The sequence below is a fragment of the Ornithorhynchus anatinus genome, chromosome 1 (genome assembly GCF_004115215.2).
Source record: "Ornithorhynchus anatinus isolate Pmale09 chromosome 1, mOrnAna1.pri.v4, whole genome shotgun sequence".
In the NCBI taxonomy this organism is placed as follows: Eukaryota; Metazoa; Chordata; class Mammalia; order Monotremata; family Ornithorhynchidae; genus Ornithorhynchus; species Ornithorhynchus anatinus.
In genome coordinates, this window is record NC_041728.1 from 19281636 (window position 1) to 19303904 (window position 22269).

At 42.3% G+C, this 22269-nt stretch overlaps 1 protein-coding gene across 5 annotated transcripts in view; it reads right to left on the reverse strand.

Moving 5' to 3' along the window:
- Nucleotides 1-499: 499 nt before the first annotated feature.
- The window catches only part of XRCC4 (X-ray repair cross complementing 4), a 245006-nt gene continuing 223236 nt past the window's right edge, over nt 500-22269 (reverse strand). For all 5 annotated transcript variants that reach the window (XM_029060796.2, XM_029060782.2, XM_029060774.2 and 2 more), the window contains exon 8: nt 500-1063. In XM_029060796.2, coding sequence (XP_028916629.1) covers nt 952-1063 — 112 coding nt within the window. In that variant the 3' untranslated portion in view covers nt 500-951. The remainder of the gene's footprint in view (nt 1064-22269) is intronic.

Genomic DNA, 22269 nt, shown 5'->3' on the forward strand with positions numbered 1-22269 from the left:
CAGGTTTCCCTAACTTTTCTAACATTAAAAAAGGGGAGGGACAATTAAGGTAGGTCATATAAGAATTAAGTTTATTCATAAAACAGTGAGTCCCATGCCAGATAGGGACTGTGTTCAACCTAATTAACTCGTACACACCCCATTGCTTATATCAGTGCTTGACACATACTAAGCACTTAATAAAGTGAAAATAAATGAAAGGTTGAAGAAAGGAGGTGAGAAGGAAGAGAAAGATAAGAGGTCACTTGAGACTGTAGCTCTTATTTCTATTGCACTTCCAGGCGTGCTGCAAACAGTAGGCATTTATTGAATTAATTTTCTTCCTTTTTCCTCTTCCTCTTCACTGTAGTGTTTCAGTGGAAAAATTAGTAAATTCCCATAAGTTTCGTTCTTTGTACCCTCCCAAACTGCACCTAGTTCAGTAATCTATCCACTCTGGGGGTTAAAAAAATGCTGTTGTTGTGCTGTAAATCAAAAATTCTAAAAAGAATACTGAATCTTTTGGACTTTTAACGAATTTATTTTTTAAGAGCATAACAAGTCTGTTCATATGAAAAATAGACCAATATAATCGCCCCCCCCCCCCCGCCTTTTAGTCGCAATTTAAACATCTCACCATACAAAGCCAAAGATTAATTCACATCACACTCACTTTTATGTCTTAAAGGAATATGTAGAAACTAAAATGTGTTCTATGTTATTATTTCTAAAGTGAACTTTTCCAACCTGTTTATCAATAAATGGCAACTAGATTCAAAGATACTTAGAATTCTGGTGTAATGATATACATACTGGACATTGAACAGTTCTGCATGAATGACTGTAGGTAATCAACATATTTACTCCCCAAAATTATTTTTCCCAATATAATTTAAGAATAAGTTAAGGTAGGTGTAATACCTAATGTTGTCTTGGAACTTTAGGCTTTTATTTTTCACTTTTCTGAAGCCTTTAAACATCATCGAAGAGATCTTCTGAACTACTGTTCTTTAAGGTTTCCAAATATAAATTTTCTGTTGGGAAGGACTCTGAGCCTGATATCTGATGCACTGAAGGATCCAGTCTGAAAAAGGGAGCACACAGAATATTATTATTAAAAATTAACTCTGATAATAAAACCCACATGTAAAAATGCAAAGCTGAAGGGACTGTGTGGTTCTCTCTTCAGTATTTACATTTAGGGTAGAAGTGACCTCGACACGTCTAGTGTAAAACTGCCTAGATGAAATATAGGTTAATTAATTGCTTCGTCAACTACTTTTGCATTAAACTGGCATTATTTGGGAACCACGGAAAATGCAGTGGCAACATAATGAATCATGTTTGTACTCAAAAATGTTAAGAAATGTAAAAGCCAATGAACCCTGTTCATACTCTCAGCTAGGAGAAGCGGCGTGGCTCGGTGGAGAGAGGCCGGACCTTGGGAGTCAGAGGTTGTGGGTTCGAATGCCGGCTCCGCCACCTGTCCACTGTGTGACTGTGGGCAAGTCACAACTTCTCTGGGCCTCAGTTCCCTCATCTGGAAAATGGGGATGAAGACTGTGAACCCCACGTGGGACAACCTGATGACCCTGTGTCTACCCCAGCGCTTGGAACAGTGCTCTGCACATACTAGGGTAGGGTGGCTCAGTGGAAAGAGCACGGGCTTTGGAGTCGGAGGTCATGAGTTCGAATCCCTGCTCGGCCACTTGTCAGCTGTGTGACTTTGGGCAAGTCACTTAACTTCTCAGTGCCTCAGTTACCTCATCTGTAAAATGGGGATTAAGACTGTGAGCCCCACGTGGGACAATCTGATTCCCCTGTGTCTCCCCCAGCGCTTAGAACAGTGCTCGGCACATAGTAAGCGCTTAACAAATACCAACACTATTATTATTATTACTAAGGGCTTAACAAATACCAACATTATTATTATTATTGTTAGATGCAATAGGATCTCAGTAACCTCCCATCAAGTTGTGGAATGAAGTTTACAGCCTCTGTTCCACTCTCTTGATAATAATGAAGGGAGTATTTGCTAAGCGTTTACTGGGTGCCAAGCACTGTACTAAATCCTGTGGTAAATACAAGATAATCAGGCTGGACATAGTCCCCATCCACATGAGGTTCACAGTCTAAGTAGGAAGGAGGAGGATTTCATCCCCATTTTACAGATGAGGAAACGGAGGCACAGATAAGTATAAGCCTGTCAAAGGCAGGGACTGTCCCTGTTACCGATTTGTACATTCCAAGCGCTTAGTACAGTGCTCTGCACATAGTAAGCGCTCAATAAATACTATTGAATGAATGAACTTGCCTAAGGTCACACTTGCCTAAGGTCCGGTAGTGGAGCTGGGATTAGAACCCAGGTCCTCTGACTCCCAGGCCTGTGCTCTTTCCACTAAGCCACGCTGCTTCTCGGACAAGCTGAGGGCTCAGAGGAACCCCCCAACCAGCAGCATGGTCCAGTAGATAAAGCCCAGGCCTGGGAGTCTAAAGGAGCTGGAATCTAGTCCTGGCTCTGTCACTGATCTGTTGTGTGACCTTGGGCAAGTCACTAGAGTAGCAGCGAAGCTCAGTGGAAAGAGCCCAGGCTTGGTAGTCGGAGTTCGAATCCCGACTCTGCTACTTGGCAGCTTTGTGACTGTGGGAAAGTCACTTCACGTCTCTGTGCCTCAGTTACCTCATCTGTAAAATGGGGATGAAGACTGTGAGCCTCACGTGGGACAACCTGATTACCCTGTATCTACCCCAGTGCATAGAACAGTGCTCGGCACATAGTAAGCGCTTAACAAATACCAACATTATTATTATTATTATAAACTTCCCTGTGCCTCAGTTACCTTGTCTGTAAATGGGCATTACGACTGTGAGCCCCATCTGGGACATGAACTGTGTCCAAGCTGATTACCTTCTATCTACCCCATCGCTTAGAACAATGCCTGGCACATAGTAAGCCCTTAACAAATACCATTAAAAACAAAAAGTTTCTTTGAGAGACTATGAGGAAGGCAGTGTGGGGTGGTGGAAAGAGTATGGATTCTCTGCTGTGAGACCTTGGGCGAGTTACCTGATCTCACTAGCCTCGGTTTCCTCATCTGTGAAATGGGGATAATAATCCCCGCTTCTCCTTAAATCACAGGGATGTTGTAAGGGGAAGATAACACAAAAGGAATGGGTAAGGTGTTTTGGAAGATCGCAGTACTGCATATCTGCTGTGTGACTTTGGGCAAATCACTTAACTTCTCTGTGCCTCAGTTACCTCATCGGGTAAAATGGTGATCAATAATAATAATAATGTTGGTATTTGTTAAGCGCTTACCATGTGCAGAGCACTGTTCTAAGCACTGGGGTAGATACAGGGTAATCAGGTTGTCCCATGTGAGGTTCACAGTTAATCCCCATTTTACAGATGAGGTAACTGAGACACAGAGAAGTGAAGTGACTTGCCCACAGTCACACAGCTGACAAGTGGCAGAGCTGGGATTCGAACCCATGATCTTTGACACCCAAGCCCAGGTTCCTTCCACTGAGCCACGCTGCTAAGACTGTGAGCCTTAGGAGGGACATGAGCCGTCTCCAACCTGATTACCTTGTATCTACCTCAGTGCTTACAACAGTGCTTGGCACATAGTAAGCGCTCGACCAATATAATAATTATTATTATGATTATTATAAAATTTTCCATCTGGCTGGGGGATAGGCTGGGTGCAGGAATGGCGGTTGTTGATCAGCTGCTCCCCAAGTCCCAAAGCTCCCCAAGCCAGCCGCTCCAGAGGCCTTTTGTTCCTAAGCATCCCGCAGGAGAGGCCTACGGGAGGCTTGAGATCATTGTTTCTGCTCTAAGTGGGGAATCCAAGCAGGAAACGAGCTCGGAAAAGCAGTCCAGAGTTGCAATCGTCACGAGGTACACGAGACGGAGCGGGGCCTGCTTCTGCCAGAGCGACAAAACCGTTGTTATTGAAGGGGTGTTTATGCTCAACAAGCAGAAGCAAAGAGGCTCTGGGCCTTGGCAGGCTGGTACATCCCACAAGGCCGCTAAGACCTTTACTGGGATACGTTTCCCAAGTTTCAGCACAATATCGAAAGGCGGGGGGAGATTGTGAAAAATGAATCTGTTTCATTGTGAAACATTTTCCTAGAAATTGTTATTATCCAAGAGATTTGCTTGGGGATCTATTTCCCTTATGTTCTCAACGTTCATTTAAGTCTCTCACCATATCGTGGCTCCAAGTATTTCATAATGAGCCATAGAACTCCATGATCAAAACTACAAAATACAGAGGTGACTTCTGAGCCGGGCCCCACGGTTCTCCATCGCCAATAGTATCCACGGGGTTCTGCCTGGTGGGTATGGTCAGGTCGCAGGTCACATGCCCCCGGTTACGCTCCATGGGATCGCTGATTGGGAAACCACTGCCACGGTGGTCTCTGGGAGGGAACTGAACAGGGAAACCGGAGGGGATACAGACCCTGCCCCTGGGACCATGTAAAACGTTAACTTTTGGAAGCAATCATTTCTCCGGGCTCCCAAACAATTCATTTAGCTTGCAAGGGTGAAAGCGTTGCTCCTAAGAAAACACTGCATTCTTTTCTTCACTTGAGAATCAGCCTGATAATTCCAAGGGACCTTATGCTTGTCTCTGGTCTCAGGACTGAATGACTAATGGCATGGAGAGAAAGTCTGACTGATTGGCATAAGGAAACCTGCAGGCCATACTTGTGCGTGTGTGGGAGAGAGAGAAAGAGATAGAGACAGAGAAAGAGAAGGTCAGCGCTAGTTTTCCTGGCAGCAATTGAAGCTATCTACAAATCACCGTAATTTCTTTTCTTTTCGATAAGCAAAACGGTGGCAGAAACAGAGAAATGTATTCATTTCAAGAAATGATTTCAGAATGGGTGAGGAAAAATCCTCCCCTCAGATGCCTGAAGATACCTGCACCCTCATAGCAGGTTGTGTCTTCATTATAGGGAAAAGAAAAAGATAAATGTTATGTTGATACTGTCAGTTTTCACAAGGAAGCAAAAGGAAGAGGAAAAGAGCAACAGAAATGTAAAGTAAATTGCCACAATGTTTGCTTCAGTTTGAAGTTGTTGGATTTTGGTTTTTTGCTGCTTTTTTTTAAAGCACACTTCCCAATATACCTCTGGGCTTATTAAGTTAGCAGATGTTGACACTGATAACACACTGGAGTCGTTTGTTCATCAAAGTGCTACATACTTTGCAGCAATAGCAAATGTTATACTGGAGCGAATGGATGTTCCCTAAAGTACAAACATTTGGCTCCAAGCTAAAGTGCACCTGCATTCATCACAACCACTGGAGAGCTCGATAAATCAGATCTCTTTCCAATGCAAAAGAAGTCTGGGATTTTGGATTAAAATGGCCAAACTCCATATTAGTCATGCTTCCTTTGTGGAGATAGAAAACCAAGAAACACGGAAATGGACACCTTGTTGATTAAAACAAACAGTTGGGGACAGAAGTCAAGGTAGGGCAGTGGGAAATGAACTTCAATTGGTCAGTTTTGTGGCTCCCCCAATTTCCCAGCTCAAAGGTTTCAGAGTTTTAGTTTTGTCGGCACCAAATCGTACCAGATTCACCCCTAATAAAATCCCAAATGTTGCCACTCTGAGGTAGGAGAGTTACCAGTGGGAACCGTGGTCATGGGTAGCCAACCTGGTAGTGCCACTCCCAAGAACCTGCCAACAACCTAGATTTCCCACAGCGTCCCTGCCATCTAAGCAGAGGTGAAATTACCAGTGGAGAACAGAGGCCCAGTGGGGCTGCCGTGCCGGACTCTAAAGCAATAACGCTAAGCTCAGAAATGAAGGCAGCACATGCAGCAGCTAAGTTGACCCAGTCACTGGTGTCTCGGAAATAGAGAGGCCAGACGTATTCTACTTCCACTGTGTAGTAATGTGCTATGTAGATGTGACCGCATGGAGAATCTGGCCTGTACGGAATGTATTAGGAGAATACCCAGCCTATTTACCAAACTACAGTCCTACTAGTGTAGCCTTCATATGTCTTCCATTAAATTTAAATTCTAGTAAAAGTTCCAACATTAAACCAAAATGCTTTCATTATTCAACACATCTTAAAAACAAATTGTTTTCTTAAAGATCAGTCAAAGGTAAATGAAGTCTGCACAAAGAGTTTTCTAGAAAGTGATGTCCTGCGTTGCTCAAAAGCGGTACTCACATAACTGTACTGTACATTCAATACTTTCTCACTCTGCAGCCTAAAAAGTAACCTATTGTGGGTTGTTCAGGAAAAGTAGGGAAAGTGATCTGTTATTAGACCAGAGTCACGTAAATTATGTTTACACATTAACCAATCCTCAACTTTAAGTTACCCTCTTACCTATTTTTTAATGAACTGTCAATTTGAATTGAAACATTTATTTTTGACAAGCAGCATGACTTTTTTGTGGCTCACTTCTGTGGTAACTCTATTGTGCGGTCTAGCTTGTTTTTTAAAATGCTCTTCTGAAACCACTCTCGTCTTTAGGAAAAAAAAAATAAGGATTTGATTATTTCATCCTTACCACAAAAGTGTCCAGCTGGGACTTCCTTTGTTTGTTTAGGAATTCAGTCTAGAGGTTCTCTGCACAATCAGTGAATCGTAAATTCATTCGTTTAACTCGTCAAAGTAGTTTTGAGAATTGGGAATTCTTATCTTTTAAATCTATAGACTAAATAATAGGTTAATTTAATCTCTCAAATAAACATTGAGAATAATCAATGACCCTTCCTTGCTATGACAAGTATATTATGTATTGATTCTGATAAAAAGTCCTCGTGGATATTGCTAATCATTGGTGGGACCAAACTCATTCATCCATGTCAACATAAATTAGTCCCAGAATCAACAAGAAACAACAAACTTTCTAGAAGTAGTGAATAGGATCAGGAGACCTGGGTTTTAATTTCTGCTTTGCCCGTGGCCTGTTGTGTGAGATCCTGGTCAAGTCACTTCACCTCTGTGGGCCTCAGTTTCCTCAGTTGTAAAATGGGGATAGGATATTTGCTCTCACTCCCTCTTCGGCTGGGAGCCCAAAGTGGGACAGGGCCAGTGTCTACTCTGGTTATCTTTCGTCTACCCCAGACCTTAGCACATAAACACCTAATATTTCGCTATTGTTACTCTCCCTCTCCGAGTATTCCCTTCCAAGCCAACCCACTTTGTGATTCAGCATGGAAAGCATGAAACATACTTTCTGGATGAATTCAGATTTCATAACTGGCTAAGAGCTAGCTCGCTGATCCTTTTGAGGAGATTGCATTATTCTCAGCAGGTAGCTTCTCACTCTTTTGTGAGGAGGTGCTATAAGTGAGCTTCTCAAACTCAGGCCTCATTCAACTCCTTCAATTCAACTTCCAAAGACAGCAGGACTATTCATTCAATAGTATTTATTGAGCGCTTACTATGTGCAGAGCACTGTACTAAGCGCTTGGAATGTACAAATCGGTAACAGATGAGACAGTCCCTGCCCTTTGATGGGCTTACAGTCTAATCGGGGGAGACGGACGGACAAGAACAATAGCAATAAATAGAATCAAGGGGATGAACATCTCATTAAAACAATAGCAAATAAATAGAACAGAAGGTGAAATAATTGTCATGAGGGCTGAGATGTTTTTCCCTGCTAGGCCGCTGTGTTACTGTTCAGCTGATTTTGTTTTTTTGATTTGGTATTTGTTAAGCCCTTACAATTTGCCAGGCACTGTACCTAGGAGAAATAGGATCTTTATTGTCAATAAGGAATTGCCTAGCTTTCTCCCCTTTCACCACCAATACCCATATAATAATAAATTGTTTATTTATATTAATATCTGTTTCCCCTCTAGGTTGTAAGCTTGTTGTGGGCAGGGAATGTGCCTACCAATTTTGTTGTACTCTATTCTCCCAGGCACTTATTATAGTGCTTTGCACAAAGTAAGCACTCAATAAATACCATTGATATAGTTACTGTCGAATCAAGGAGAGCAATGCAGGTCAGAGGACAGAAACCACAGGTCCAAATTAAAATGTTATAGTGAAAGACTAAGGTCCAAGATCCCCCAGAATTAGGGAATCTGCAATCTGTAAAATTTACAGGTAACCCCAAATGATCAGTTTTAAAACGGGACTGCCCATGAACATATATGACCAAAAGTAGTGTTGAATGCCACCCAGACCAATCCCGTTTTCTACTGGGATGCTCCCATGAATGGAAAATCAGAATTGTCATATTTGGACATAATTAATGGAATTTACTGAGCACTTGCTATGTGCAGAGCACTGTACAAAGGCCTTGGGGGAGTGTAATATAAAGAGGTTGGTACATGTTCCCCGCCCGTAAGGAGCTTACAGACCAGAGGGGCAGATGGACATTAAAATAAATTAGAGATGGATCTGTACATAAGTGCTAGGGGTGGGGTGAGGTGAATATCAAAGCTCTTAAGGGGTACAGACCCAAGTGCTCAGGCAATGCAGAAGAGAAGGAAAATAGGGGAAATGAGGGCTCAGGGAAGGCCGTTTGAAGAGATAAGATTTTAGAAGGGCTCTGAAGATGGGGAAAATGGTGACAGGTTGGATATGAAGGGGGAAGGAGTCCCAGACCAGAGGGAAGACATGAACAAGGGGTTGGCAGTGAGGAAGATGAGGTTGAGGCACAATAAGTGGGTTGGCATTAAAGGAGAAAGTGTATGTACTGGGTGGTAGTGGGAGATCAGCAAGGTAAGGAATGAAGGGGAGAGCTGATTGAGTACACAAAAGCAGATGGGAAAAAGAGCCTGTTTGATGCGGAGAGAATGGGTGACCATTGGAGGTTATTGAGGAATGAGGAGACATGGATTGAGCATTATTGAACTCTTTGCTTTCAAAGAACTCTTCAGGTGATCAGAAGGTTCAGGTTTGGGCGCACCACTGATGTCAAGGGCAATTTCTGAGGGGCCGAATTTGCTGACAGAGCTTTGAGGACTCTGAACAACAGGAGACTTAATGAGTGTTAAGGAGATATGGTAGGTGGGAATGCTTCAGTAGACCCAAGGTTCTCTCAACTATGCGGTGCCCTACTTAATGTGCTCTGCCTAGTGTTTATTCCATTTAGTAAGGTAAGTATTGCTACCACAGCCCCATTTTACATTCTTCAATTTGGTTTTACACCTAGTTGTTTAGTAGATTGTTAATCTAACCTGCCACTCACATCACTTATTAACCCTTAAGGGCAGATCTGAGGGCAAAATCTATATATGTGAATTCCTAAGGGAAAATCCTGCTTCAATTTCTGGGTAAAGTTTTGAAAATAGGCTTTTAGCTCCTAAACTGAAGATCTAAAGAAAGTCCAACTGTGGATGCATTCTATGTGAATTTCCTTGCTGACACTACATGGATATTACCGTAACGTAATTGTTTAGTGGGTTGTGAAAACAGACCACCAGTCAGACCACTCTCTAACCTCTAGGACCGAGACTTTCTAAATGACTAACAATAGGAAAATTCAACTTAATGCTATTTCACTTAGAGCTTTTTTTTTTTTTTCCAGAACCAGTTGAGTGCTAAATTAGGGCTGTCTTTATGCTGGATTAAAATTTAATCCTCCCCCAAACCATCATGGTCCGTAACTAAATGACTGTGGATTACCCTGTTGTAATTTACATTCTGTATTTGATTTATATCTCATGGTGTATTGCCTCTTTCAAATGATCCAGGCTTTTTAATGATGTGCTTCCAAACACTCCCCCTCACCACCTCCCGCCAATTTTAAAACTCGTAAAGGCCAGGGACTAGTTTTCTCCGGAGCACTGATTTCAAGGCACTGCAGCCAGAGAATGAATGTTCCGTCATCACTGGACAGAATGGTTGAGGGGTTTTTCAGCCATTTCACTCAGTCTTCAGGGGCAGCCTGGCTACGTTTAGGGCTATCAATCATGAGTGCTCAACACCGGGCTCAGATGGAAGATAACCTTGGGTGGGTCTTTTATCTTTCTTTTTTTATGGCATTTGTTAAGCGTTTATTTTGTGCCAGACACTGTTCTAAGAGCTGGGGTAGATACTAGGTAATCAGGTTGGACACGGTCCCTGTCCCACATGCACTCACAGTCTTAATCTCCACTTTAGAGTTGTGGGAACTGTAGCACAGAGAAGTGAAGTGACTCGCCTAAGGCCACACAGCAGGCAAGTGGTGGACCAGCATGGTTTAGTGGCTTGGGCGGTTGTGGATTCTAATCCCAGCTCTGCCACTTGTCAGCTGAGTGACTTTGGGCAAGTCACTTAACTTCTCTGTGCCTCAATTATCTCATCTGTAAAATGGGGATTAAGACCGTGAGCCCCATGTGGGACAACCTGATTACCTTGTGTCTACCCCAGTGCCTAGAACAGTGCTTGGCACATAGCGCTTAACAAATAGCATCATTACTATTTCCTTTGCTCCAGTTCACTCCTGCTTTTAGCCACCCCTCTCTCTGGAAAACCTGGTCACAAAGCACTTGAGAAATGCTATCCAAATGTTAAAGTGCAGTTATAGCAGGGCATTTTTTGGATTGCTTCTTTAAGCATACAAACCTTCTCTCAATCAATCTGTGGTATCTATTGAGTACTCACTCAGCAGAGTACAATCCAATAGAGTAAGTGAACGTGATCCCTGACCACAAGAAGTTTACAATCTACAGGGGAGACAGACATTAAAATAAATTAGGGGAAATAGTAGAGTTTAAGGATAGGTACATAAGAGCCGTGGGGCCGGGGTGGGAATCAAAGTGCTGAGGGATAGACAGCCAAGTGCAGAGGGGAGGGCGGATAGGAGGGATGAGGGTTTAGCCAGGGAAGGCCTCTCCGTGGAGATGTGATTTTAGGAGGTCTTATTATGGGCAGGGAATGTGTCTGGTAATTCTGTTGTATTGTACTCTCCCAAACACTCAATAGAGTGCTCTGCACATAGTAAGTGCTCAATAAATGCCATTGATTAATTTTAAGGTGGAAAGAGTGGTGAGCTGTAGGTTATGAAGGGGAAGGGCTCAAGGGAGAATGTGGGTGAGATTTTGGCATCAGGATGGATGAGATCGAGGTACAGCGAGTACGTTGGCATTAGTGAAGTTAAGTGTTCGGAATGGATAGTGGTAAGAGATCAGTGAGGTTAAGGTAGGAGGAAGGGAGCTGATCAAGTGCCTTGTAGCTGATGGTAAGGAGCTTCTGTTTGACGCAGAGATGGATGGGCAACTGCTGAAGGTTTCTGAGGAGTAGGGAGACACGGACTGAATGCTCTTTCAGAGAAAATGATCTGGGGAGCAGGCCAATGTTATTTGTGTGCTGTATGACCTTGGGGCAAGTCACAACTTTGCTGTGCCTCAATTCCCTCATCTGCAAAAAGGGGATTCAATACTTCTCCCTCCAACTTGGACTGGGAACCCCATGTGGGACTTGGTTATCTTAGCACGTAGTAAGCATTTAATGAATACCACAATTATTCCAATTAAAGTATGGACCGGAGAGGGGAGAGACAGGAAGCAGGGAGGTTAGCAAGGAAGCCGATGTAGTAGTCAAGGGCAGGAAATAAGTGCTTGGATCACCTTGGCAGCAGTTAGAATGGGGAGGAAAGGGCATATTCTATATATGTTATTAAGGTAGAACTGACAGGATTTTGTGACAGATTAAATGTTCAGGTTGAATTCAGTTATTCAATCGTATTTATTGAGTGCTAACTGTGTGCAGAGCACTGTTGGAAGCACTTGGGAGAGTACATTACAACAGTAATAATAATAATAATGGTATTTGTAAAGTCTTCCTATGTGCCAAGTACTGTTCTAAGCACTGGGGTAGATACAAGGTAGTCATATTGTCTCAAGTGGGGCTCACAGTCTTAATCTCCATTTTACAGATGAGGTAACTGAGGCACAGAGAAGTTGCCCAGGATCATACAGCAGACAAGTGGCAGAACTGGGATTAGAACTCATGTCCTCTGACTCCCAAGCCTGTGCTCTTGCCACTAGGCCATGCTGCCTCTACTAGTCCATGCTGCCTCTAGTAACAGTAGACACATTGTAAACAATAAACAATGAATGAGAGCAATGAATTGAGGATAATGCCAATGCTATGCGCTTGTGAGACAGAGAGGTTGGTGGTGTTAACTATAGTGATAGGAAAGTCATGGGGAGGGCAGGGTTTAAGTGGATAGACGAGGAGTTCTGTCACTGCTAGTCGCTTCGTGATGTCACACTGGCCCTCCTACCAGGAGCTCCCATCCCATATGCATCTGACAGAATAGCACCCTCAGTCAATCAATGGTATTTATTGAATGTTTACTTTTTGCAAAATATAGTACTAAGCACTTGAGAGACTACTATGAAAAGTAAGTAGTCATGTTCCCTGCCCACCAGGACCTTACACTCATTCATTCAATAGTATTTATTGAGTGCTTACTATGTGCAGAGCACTATACTAAGCTCTTGGAATGTACAAATTGGCAACAGATAATAATAATAATGATAATAATGTTGCTATTTGTTAAGCGCTTACTATGTGCAGAGCACTTTTCTGAGCGCTGGGGTAGATACAAGGTAATCAGGTTGTCCCACGTGAGGCTCACAGTTAATCCCCATTTTACAGATGAGGTAACTGAGGCACAGAGCGGTTAAGTGACTTGCCCACAGTCACACAGCTGACAAGTGACAGATCTGGGATTCGAACCCATGACCTCTAACTCCGAAGCCCAGGCTCTTTCCACTGAGCCACGCTGCTTCTCTAGAGACAGTCTCTGCCCATTGACGGGTCTACAGTCTATACATCTGGTTCTGTGTCCTTTAGGCATTTGGCACTTGCCCCACAATATTTATGGACTATATATACTATACTATAAATTATTGATTTACATTAGTGTCTGTCTCCCCGTCCAGACTGTAAGCTCATTTTGGAAGGGAATGTGTCTACCAACACTGTTCTATTGTGCTCTTCCAAGCACTTAATACAATGCTCTGCACACAGTAAGCGCAACAATTGAACAAATCAAGATATAGACCAGCCTGAAGCTGAACAGGACAGCTGAAGTGCCTAGTCTTCTTCCTGGCTGTGACACCTGGGCCTAACAGAGGCACCGCAATCGACTTCTAGACTCATCTGTGTGTGATGAGGCAAATACCTTGCCTCTTCAAGGGCAAGAGACAATCACGAAAGAATGGCATCCTGAAAATAAGCTCAAACTGGTGGTGAAGCACTGCTTGTTACAGCCCACCTTGGCGGAGCAGGACATTAGGGGAAAAAAATGGACCGATGGCAGGATTCAATGGTGGACTGAAATGGGCAAACCACATAAAGAGGGGAAAGAAGAAATGCTTTACACCATGAAGAAATCGGCATTGGGGTGACTGTCTTGCCAGAGGCTTCACAGAGTTGTGACAGCCGTCTGGCACTGTGAGTGAAAAGTCCAAAGTGCAGCAAAGGGGCAATCTTTGCGTGCATATGATGCGTAATTCTGTCACACATTGGATTTCTCAAGCAACAACTGCATGGATTAGCAAAATTTCACCATCAATTAATCATTTTTACAGCTGAAAGAAAGTTACATACATAGATGGAACTAACAAAGCCACTAGAAATTTAGCTATGGCTCAATTCATATCTTTAAAATTAGAAAAAAGAAAGCAGTTATAGAAGAAGGAGACGGTGAAACCGAAGGTGGTAGCAAAAAAAATAACAAAGCAAAACAGCCAAAAAGAACACTGAGACAGAACGATGCACCAGTACAATTCAGGAAAGAAGAAAACTTTAAAAGAAAGACATTCAATGTGCTTGGGTAAATTCCAGTGGACTCAACCACACCAAAAATAAATCTGTTATTGAGTCACAAAGTTATTCATGATAAACTGAGAGTGAATGGAAACTAAGGAGTTGCTTAAATTTGGAGGAAAAAAAATCAGAGAATTTAAAAATCCTTAAAACTGTTTAGAAATTTAGGATGGTTTCATCAATGTCCAATAATGTGGGATTGGTCAGGACTATCATCATGTGCAACTTTACTAGCCATTTGACTATGTTGGGAATTTTTAATTTGAAGAGAAGGATGGAAGGGATAGCGTGTTTGAAAACCAGTCTAAACTAGCATATGTCTCACTGGTGAGGTAAAACCACAGAAAGTAACCAAATAGATCTGCAGACAAAAAAAAAGGATATACAAAATGCTAGAATTAGAACCTGTTATTATTTCATGAGCTGTTGTCTGTGTTTCATGATCCATTCCCTCTTGGCTCTTCTTTTCAATCGTCTTTCACTGGGGGGGGGGGGGGGGGAGCCGGGGGAGACACAGCTCCCTTTGAAGCATTTCTAAGAGATGTGTTCCCCAGGAGAATAGAGCTGGAAGAGGTTGGCTGCTTCTGCACCCGAGCCACAGATTCCATCCAGCTCGATTTGGAGACCAACCTTCAGGTCTCAGAAAGTCTTATAAAGAGTGCCACTGCGCTGCTGGTAATTAGCAAAGTTCACAGACTGGGAACCTGGGAAAAACGTGTTCTTGGGGGAAAAATCTTCAGGTTTAATGATGTTATTGAGTTCATACTGTGTTCAGCTGTGCATGGTGTGGGAGGTGCCTAGTTAGAATGTAAACACTGAAACAGGAGTTCTTCAAGGGCAAACATGTTCCTTTTCAAAGTCTAGATCCTCTATTAATGGATAGGTTACATAAAAAACAGTGGAAGCAGCGGGGCCTCATGGAAAGAGCAGTCCTAGGGAGTCAGAGGGCCTGGTTTCTAATTCCAGCTCTGCCATTTGCCCGCTGTGTGACCTTGGATGAGTCACAATTTCCCTATGCCTCGGTTTCCTCACCTGTAAAATGGGAATTGAATGCCAATTCTCCCACCTAATATTCTTGTAGTATCTTTGTGAGATAGGGGCAGGAATTGCTTGAGCTCCATCCTGCAGCTGAAGAAAGTGAGCCAGAGAGGGAAGGCTAACCCATGAGAATCTGCTGTCTACTCTGAACAGTGGATTCAGTGGCTGTCTATGGTCAACTGAATTCACTGTTCAGAGTAACTGAATAGTATCATTTTCCCTGCATTTTCAGGAAACAGCCTTTAATATCTAAATGGAAAATGCTTTATGACAGTTTTTTTTCCTTCACATTTGTCCCTCTAATGAAGATTCAGCTTTAAATGACTTAAACAAAAGGTAAACCTAAGAATCAGTTTGCTTAAGGTCAACTTAGTGGAACGTCTTTACCAACAGCATGATTATCGCCGCTTAAGCACAAACTGTCCTATAATAGGCACTGTGCAAGGTTGAAGTGACAGAATCCTTGCCTGCTAGGAGTTTATGCTCTTAGATAAGCATAGTCAACGAGGAAGGATCAGACGTAGCTACAGCTGTACAAACACTGATCAGACACAAATTAAATATAGTATTTTCATTATGTTCAAGCAATAGTGCAAGTATTTTTTTTTCTTTTTTGGTCTGGGAAAGTGAATCACAGCACATGTGAACTGCATATTCAGGAAAGGTAGGAAAGTTCGAAAGAAGGTATTGTCAGTATAAGGAAGGAGTCAGCACCACACATCTGTGAAACTAGGCCCTTATTATAAGACTACGGATGTCAATCACCACTGAAAAACCACTGTGCACATGTGGACCAGATGCTGCCATGTAAAATAATCAGTTATACAGATGAATCACTGGAAACGCAATTACACATCAGTCTTAGGTTATTAATAACAAGGCCACTTGTTTGAGCCCCATCCGGTTACATCCAACCTAAAATTCTAGGAAACAAGACAACTGGCACTTTGAAAATGTTTTAGGTACAAGCTTCTCTTTTGAGGCTGTTACTTTGCTTGGCTACAGATGATTAAGAGATAATCACCCTTTTTCTGTTAAATGTTTTAAGGAGAGTTGTCTTCTGCTGACTTTCATTAGTGAAGGTTCTGTCAACATCTACGTCGGAAATCTTTTTTTAAGAAATTTAAATCTAAGCTGAAAGAACTGTTCTCTTTTCATAGCATAAAATATCTGTTATAAGATTGTTTGAAAGGCAATAGTGTAGATAATTGGGGAAAATGATGTATAGATAGGAAGTTTTTTCTACCTGCCATATGTTATTTACTCGACAATAAATGCAGGCACAATTTTTTAATGCTGTAAATTATCCATGTTTTACATCACGGCTAAGAGCTCAGATAAATCAGTCAGTGGCCTTTATTGAGCACTTTCTGTGTGTAGAGCACTGTACTATGGTCACCATCTATGTTTTATTTAGTTTTAGAAACTAAATAGTTTTAGTTTTAGAAAACTGTCCATCTATTTATGCAATTTGTTTTCTTCATGAATTCAAGCACACACTCAATAAAACAAAGTGGAACTCTAAAGTCAATTAAATAGGTTTTTAAGGAAAGCTTAATTTTCGCCTTCAGAGCTACTGTTTAAAACAAAAAAAGGAACTTAGCAAAGCTCATGGCCAAGTTATACTGAAGCTGGGAAACAAAGTCTGTATACAAAGCAAAAGTGGAAACGAAGAAGGCCATTTTCTTTAATTATGTTAGTAGTAGTTTGGCTACTAGAAAGTGGTGTTTTAAGGATTCTGAAATACAAAACACATGACACAAAATATGAATACTCAACTCTTCAATTGTTATATTTTTTTCTCATTTACAGATGGTATTATAACTTTCCCTTTGTGAAAACAGTTTTTGCCTATCAACATGGCCCAGTGGTAAGAGCCTGGGCCTGGAAATCAGATGACCGGGGTTCTAACACTTGCCTGTTGTGTGAACTTGGGCATGTCACAACTGCTCTGTGACAGTTTCCTCATCTATGAAATGGAGATTCAATGCCCGTTCCTCCTCCAAGTAGACTGTGAGCCCAATGAGGAACTGGGGCTGTGTCCAACCTGATGAATTTATATCATCATCTCTCATCATATCCTGACTGGATTACTGCACCAGACTCCTTTCTGATCTCCCCATCCTCCTGTCTCTCCCCACTTAAGTCTATACTTCCCTCTGTTGCCTGGATTATCTTTCAATAGAAACGCTCTGGGCATGTCACCCTCCCTCCTCAAAAATCTCCAGCGGTCGCCTATCAACCTTCGCATGAAGCAAAAACTTCTCACTACTGGCTTCAAAGCTGTCCATCTCCTCGCCCCCTCCTCCATCACCTCCCTTCTCTCCTTCTACAGCCCACCCCGTACACTCTGCTCTTCTGCCACTAACCTTCATTTATTCATTCAATAGCATTTATTGAGCACTTACTATGTGCAGAGCACTGTACTAAGCACTTGGAATGTACAATTCGGCAACAGATAGAGACCTCCTCACGGTGTCTTGTTCTTGCCTGGCCCACCAGCAACCCCAGGCCCACATCCTACCTCTGGCCTGGAATGCCTTCCCTCCCCACATATGCCATACTAGCTCTCTTCCCTCCTTCAAAGCCCTGAGAGCCCATTTCCTCCAGGAGGCCTTCCTAAACTGAGCCCCCTTTTCCTCTGCTCCTCCTCCCCTCCCCATCACCCCTACTCCCTCCCTCTGTTCTACCTCCTTCCCTGCCCCACAGCACTCGGGCATATCTGTACATATTTATATTCTATTGATTTTATAATGATTGTACCTATCTATAATTCTGTTTATCTGTTCTGGTGGTAGTGATGCCTGTCCGCTTGTTTTGTTTTGTTGTCTGTCACCCCCTTAGACTGCGAGCCCGGTATGAGCAAGGCTTGTCTCTATATGTTGCCGAATTGCACTTTCCAAGCACTTGGTACAGTGCTCTGCACACAGTAAGCGCTCAATAAATATATTTGAATGAATGAATGAATATCAATACTTTAGAAAAGTCCTTGACACATAGTAAGTGCTTAACAAATACCAGAAAAATGACCAACAGAAAAGCAAAATGAGATCTTCTGCAGGGAATGGGCATGGTTCTGGGAGACAAGTAAAAGCCTTAACATTAGTACGTTCTCTGCAAGTCCAGTGCATAAATTTAGGGGCAAATAGATGCTCCAATCTCTTTGGAGAAATCTTTAACCATTCAGTGAATATCATGACCTTCTATCCTTGATTAAAGGCTGAATACATACCATCAATTCTAAGAAAGTACAATCTCTTTTACCTTTTTAATAACATATTGTTAACTGTAATCAAAACTCCTTGCCATAGTTCTAACAATTCCATGCCAATCTGCTGGGAATTAATGAAAGCAATTAAGGAGGGGGATTGTTTTTTTCAAACTGTCAAGTTAAGTTTGATGTGATTTTGAAATTTGACATTTTTCTCCACTCTGGAGAAGTGCCTTACAAGACACATTCTGGCAAGGGACAAGGGAAATGTAACTCTACATTATTGAAAACTAATCTTGGATCAGCAATAATATTATACTCTCCTTCAAAGTAAAATGCTATCCAAAACAAATACTTGAATGGAAAATGTGCTACAAGTAGATTGTGCTGGTCCTAACTTGAGTTCGCCAGGAAGTATGTTAAAAAAAAAAGTCTGATGAGAGAGCTCATTTTGCTTTTTCCTTTGAATTGGAGTGAGGTGCTGGTGAGAAGACAACAGCCACATTTAAAGCATTGGTATGGACTGAATACTTGGATAAAGGAGAATCTATCTGCAGGCCAGTCCCCAGCTCGGTCATCACTTTCTAAAATACAATTCAGCTAAGCTGAGTCAGGCCCCTCAAGAGGCAAACGAGGCAGGCTGACCTTTTGACACCCCAGGCTAGAGGATGGGATGAGGAAGGCAGTCAAACCCCAAGACTAGAGGAGACTGGGAAGAAAAAAGTGATGCCTCTGGCCAAATAACATCTCAGGAAATGCTTCGTTTGCCTAGCTGGTGGAGTTGGTACTAATGGGGGCTGGGGAAAAAGGGGCTACGTGTACATAACTCTCCTTGGCAAATTTCGGGATTAGTCAGAGGCCTCGGTTTGCCATCGCCCCTTCCTCCTGACTCTTAAGCTGTCAGTTTATAAGCTTCCTCATTTCACTGATTGCTCCTCCAGGTCAGGGACTGTGTATCTCACTTCTATTCTGTGCTCCCAACAAGTCTGGTACTATGATTTCTGCAAACTGTAGGCATTCTAATACTGCGGATATCGGGAGCTCCACCAGAAAAAGTTGTGATACTCAAATTAGTCCATTCTGTTCCTTGCTAGCCATTCTAAGAAAGGTTAGGTGGGTAAAAGACTGAAACAACTGGACATAACATGGCATAATGAATAGAGCACAAGCCTGGGAGTCAGAAGGTCATGGTTTCTAACCCAAGCTACTCCACTTGTCTGCTGCATGGCCTTGGGCAAGTCCCTTCACTGCTCTGGGCCTCAGTTCCCTCAACTGCAAAATGGGGATTGAGACTGTGAGCCCCATGTGGGATAGGGGATTTACTTGTATCCCCTCAGGGCTTAATACAGTGCTTGGCATAAAATAAGAGCTTAACAAATACCACAATTATTATTATCATTATTTTGGATTATCATTAGCTTTCAGTTCTCCACGGCTTAATATTATTATTATTAATACTACTAATAATAACATCAATGGTGTTTACTAAGTGCTATGTGCCAAGTATTAATTTAGGGCTCTCTTCCTGCCACTTGGAAAAAACTCATTTTGGGGGCCAGGGAGTAATAATAGTAATAAATAGTAGCAGTATTTGTTGAGTGTAGATTTAAACGGAACACTGTAGTAGGGGCTTGGGAAGTCCTAAATGAAGAAATAGAACAATTTCCGTCCACAAGGCATTTTCACCCTAATGGGGGAGGCAAACTGGCAGGAGAGGACATGCGACTGCAGGAATAAAGTGCTGCTGCCCCTCCTCTTCCCTTTCCTCCTCCTTTCCTCCTCTCCCTCATCGCCCCCCTTTCTCCAGCTCCTGCTCCTCCTCTCCCTCTTTCTTCTCCTCCTGCACTTTCTCCTCTTCTCTTTCCCTTGTCCACTGTTTCTTCGAGGCTTCCGGTGTGATGGTGGTGGGCGCAGAGCCGACTTTCCAGAAACTTCCAGAATCATTCAGCCAATTGGATTTATTGAGTTTTTACTGTGTACAGAGCACTGTACTGAGTGCCTGGGACAGTACAGAATAACACTTTTTGGGCGTGGAAATGCAGCAGCATAGAGAAGGAGGTGGAAGCAGAGGAAAGGCCCAGTTATTTAGAAGCAGCAGCAGTGGGGAAGGGGAGAGGTAAATATTATCTTCATTACCCTATTTATTTTGTTAATGAGATGTACATCACCTTGATTCTATTTATTTGCTATTGTTTTAATGAGATGTTCTTCCCCTTGATTCTATTTATTGCCATTGTTCTTGTCTGTCCGTCTCCCCCAATTAGACTGTAAGCCCGTCAAAGGGCAGGGACTGTCTCTATCTGTTACCGATTTGTACATTCCAAGCGCTTAGTACAGTGCTCTGCACATAGTAAGCGCTCAATAAATGCTACTGAATGAATGAAAGTATTGCCTGAAAGCTAGGGTAGATAATATTAGTTTGGACAGAGTGCTTATTCCACAGTCTAGGAGAGCGAACAGGTATTAATCCATCAATGGCATTTACTGAATGCTTACTGTGTGCAGAGCACTCTACTAAGCATTTAGGAATGTACAATACAACACGGTCAGTAGACATGTTCTCTTTCCAAAAGGAGCATACTGTCTCCATTTTACAGATGAAAAAACTAAGGAACAGAGAAGTTAAGTGACTCACCACTGGCCACACAGAATTGGCTTCTTTAACAATGAGCAGCCTATGGAAAGTCCTTTCTTAGGAATAAAATGCAGTTCCCCATACAAAACAACTAAAGTCCCTATAAAAGATATGTTTGGTGACAAAGAAACAGACCCCTGGCTTTATCTTTGCCTGCTATTGATCCACAAGTGGAATAGTTTTGGTATTTATTAAGCACTTTCTATGAGCTGGACACTGTGCAAAGACCTAAGATGATTCAGATCCTGTCGGATAAACCTTTGTTTCTGCATGGAAAGCTGCCAAGCAACCCTTTTTCAATGTGACTGTGTATTCACCCACTCTATACCTTTGACAATCATCTATTGTTGTATATGAAACAGTTCCCAGACCTCTTATATCACCCTGCACAGCACTTACATACACATCCTTATACTCTGTCGCTTCCCCTACCTATCGTTAGATGTCTGTCTCCTCCACTAGATTGCAAGCTCCTCAAGGGTAGGGATCATGTCAATCAACTCTTATACTGGTCTCCCAAGCATTTGGAAGACTAAGTAAGCATTCTAAAATGTCAGTGACTGATTGAAGCCTAGCTTTATAGTCGAAACAGCAAAATTCAGGCTTAGGTTGGGACCGCTACCGTTAAAATATATGAATATGAGTGTTTGCTTATTAGTCTTACTAGAACAATAAAAGCTGTATTTCCAATTCTCCAGATGCACCATAAAAGCATCCCTATATATTAAAAGGCAACCCTAGGTTATGTTCTCATTGAATATTGGTGTGCATACTGCTGTTTATCTCACATCTGCTGGGTTAGAGCAAAAATGAGATGTGCAGAAATTTTAAATAGATTATCCCAGTATTCCAAGTACAATTGTGACTTTGAGAAAATTCACATTAATGTTTTGGATGGTGAATTTGGCTGCATCTTTGTGTTTGAGTTTTCTTATCTTAGCCAAAGTGGTCACAAAAGATGTAATGTGCTGCCTCCAGACCAAGAGACAAGTGTTTTTGCAGTGAGGCTCAGTTTCCAGGCCTAGGCTGGCTGAGACTGGAAAAGATAAAGCCACAAGGAGGCTATTCTCATCTCTTAGTGATCTGCAGAGCCAACAATCCTTGGCATTACAGTGAGAAGGCACAAATGAGTATGCCTCGATTATATCCCACCACAAATCTGGGCAGGATGTCCACACAAATGCTGTTCTGCTGTATGAAGTGGTACACTAGGGATGGAGAAATGTTGAAACTGGTCACAAAGCTAATGCTCCTTAGCAATATAGAAAGTTAGAAACCACTGGAGGCTTGATGGATCTTTAAAGTTCCACTGCTGACAAACTTTCCCATTATCTCTAAAAATAAGTCAGAGTGCCCTTCATGATAGGCTCCAGTCATGGACATTCAGATGACACTTTTTTATGATATTTGTTAAATGCTTACAATGTGCCAGGCCCCGGACTAAGCGCTGGGGTAGATACAAGCTAATAATGATAATAAATAATAATAATGATGGCATTTGTTAAGCACTTACTATGTGTCAAGCACTGTTCTAAGTGCTGGGGTAGATATAAGTTAATCAGATTGTCCCTCGTGGGGCTCGCAGTCTTAATCCCCATTTTACAGATGAGATAACTGAGGCACAGAGAGGTTAAGTGACTT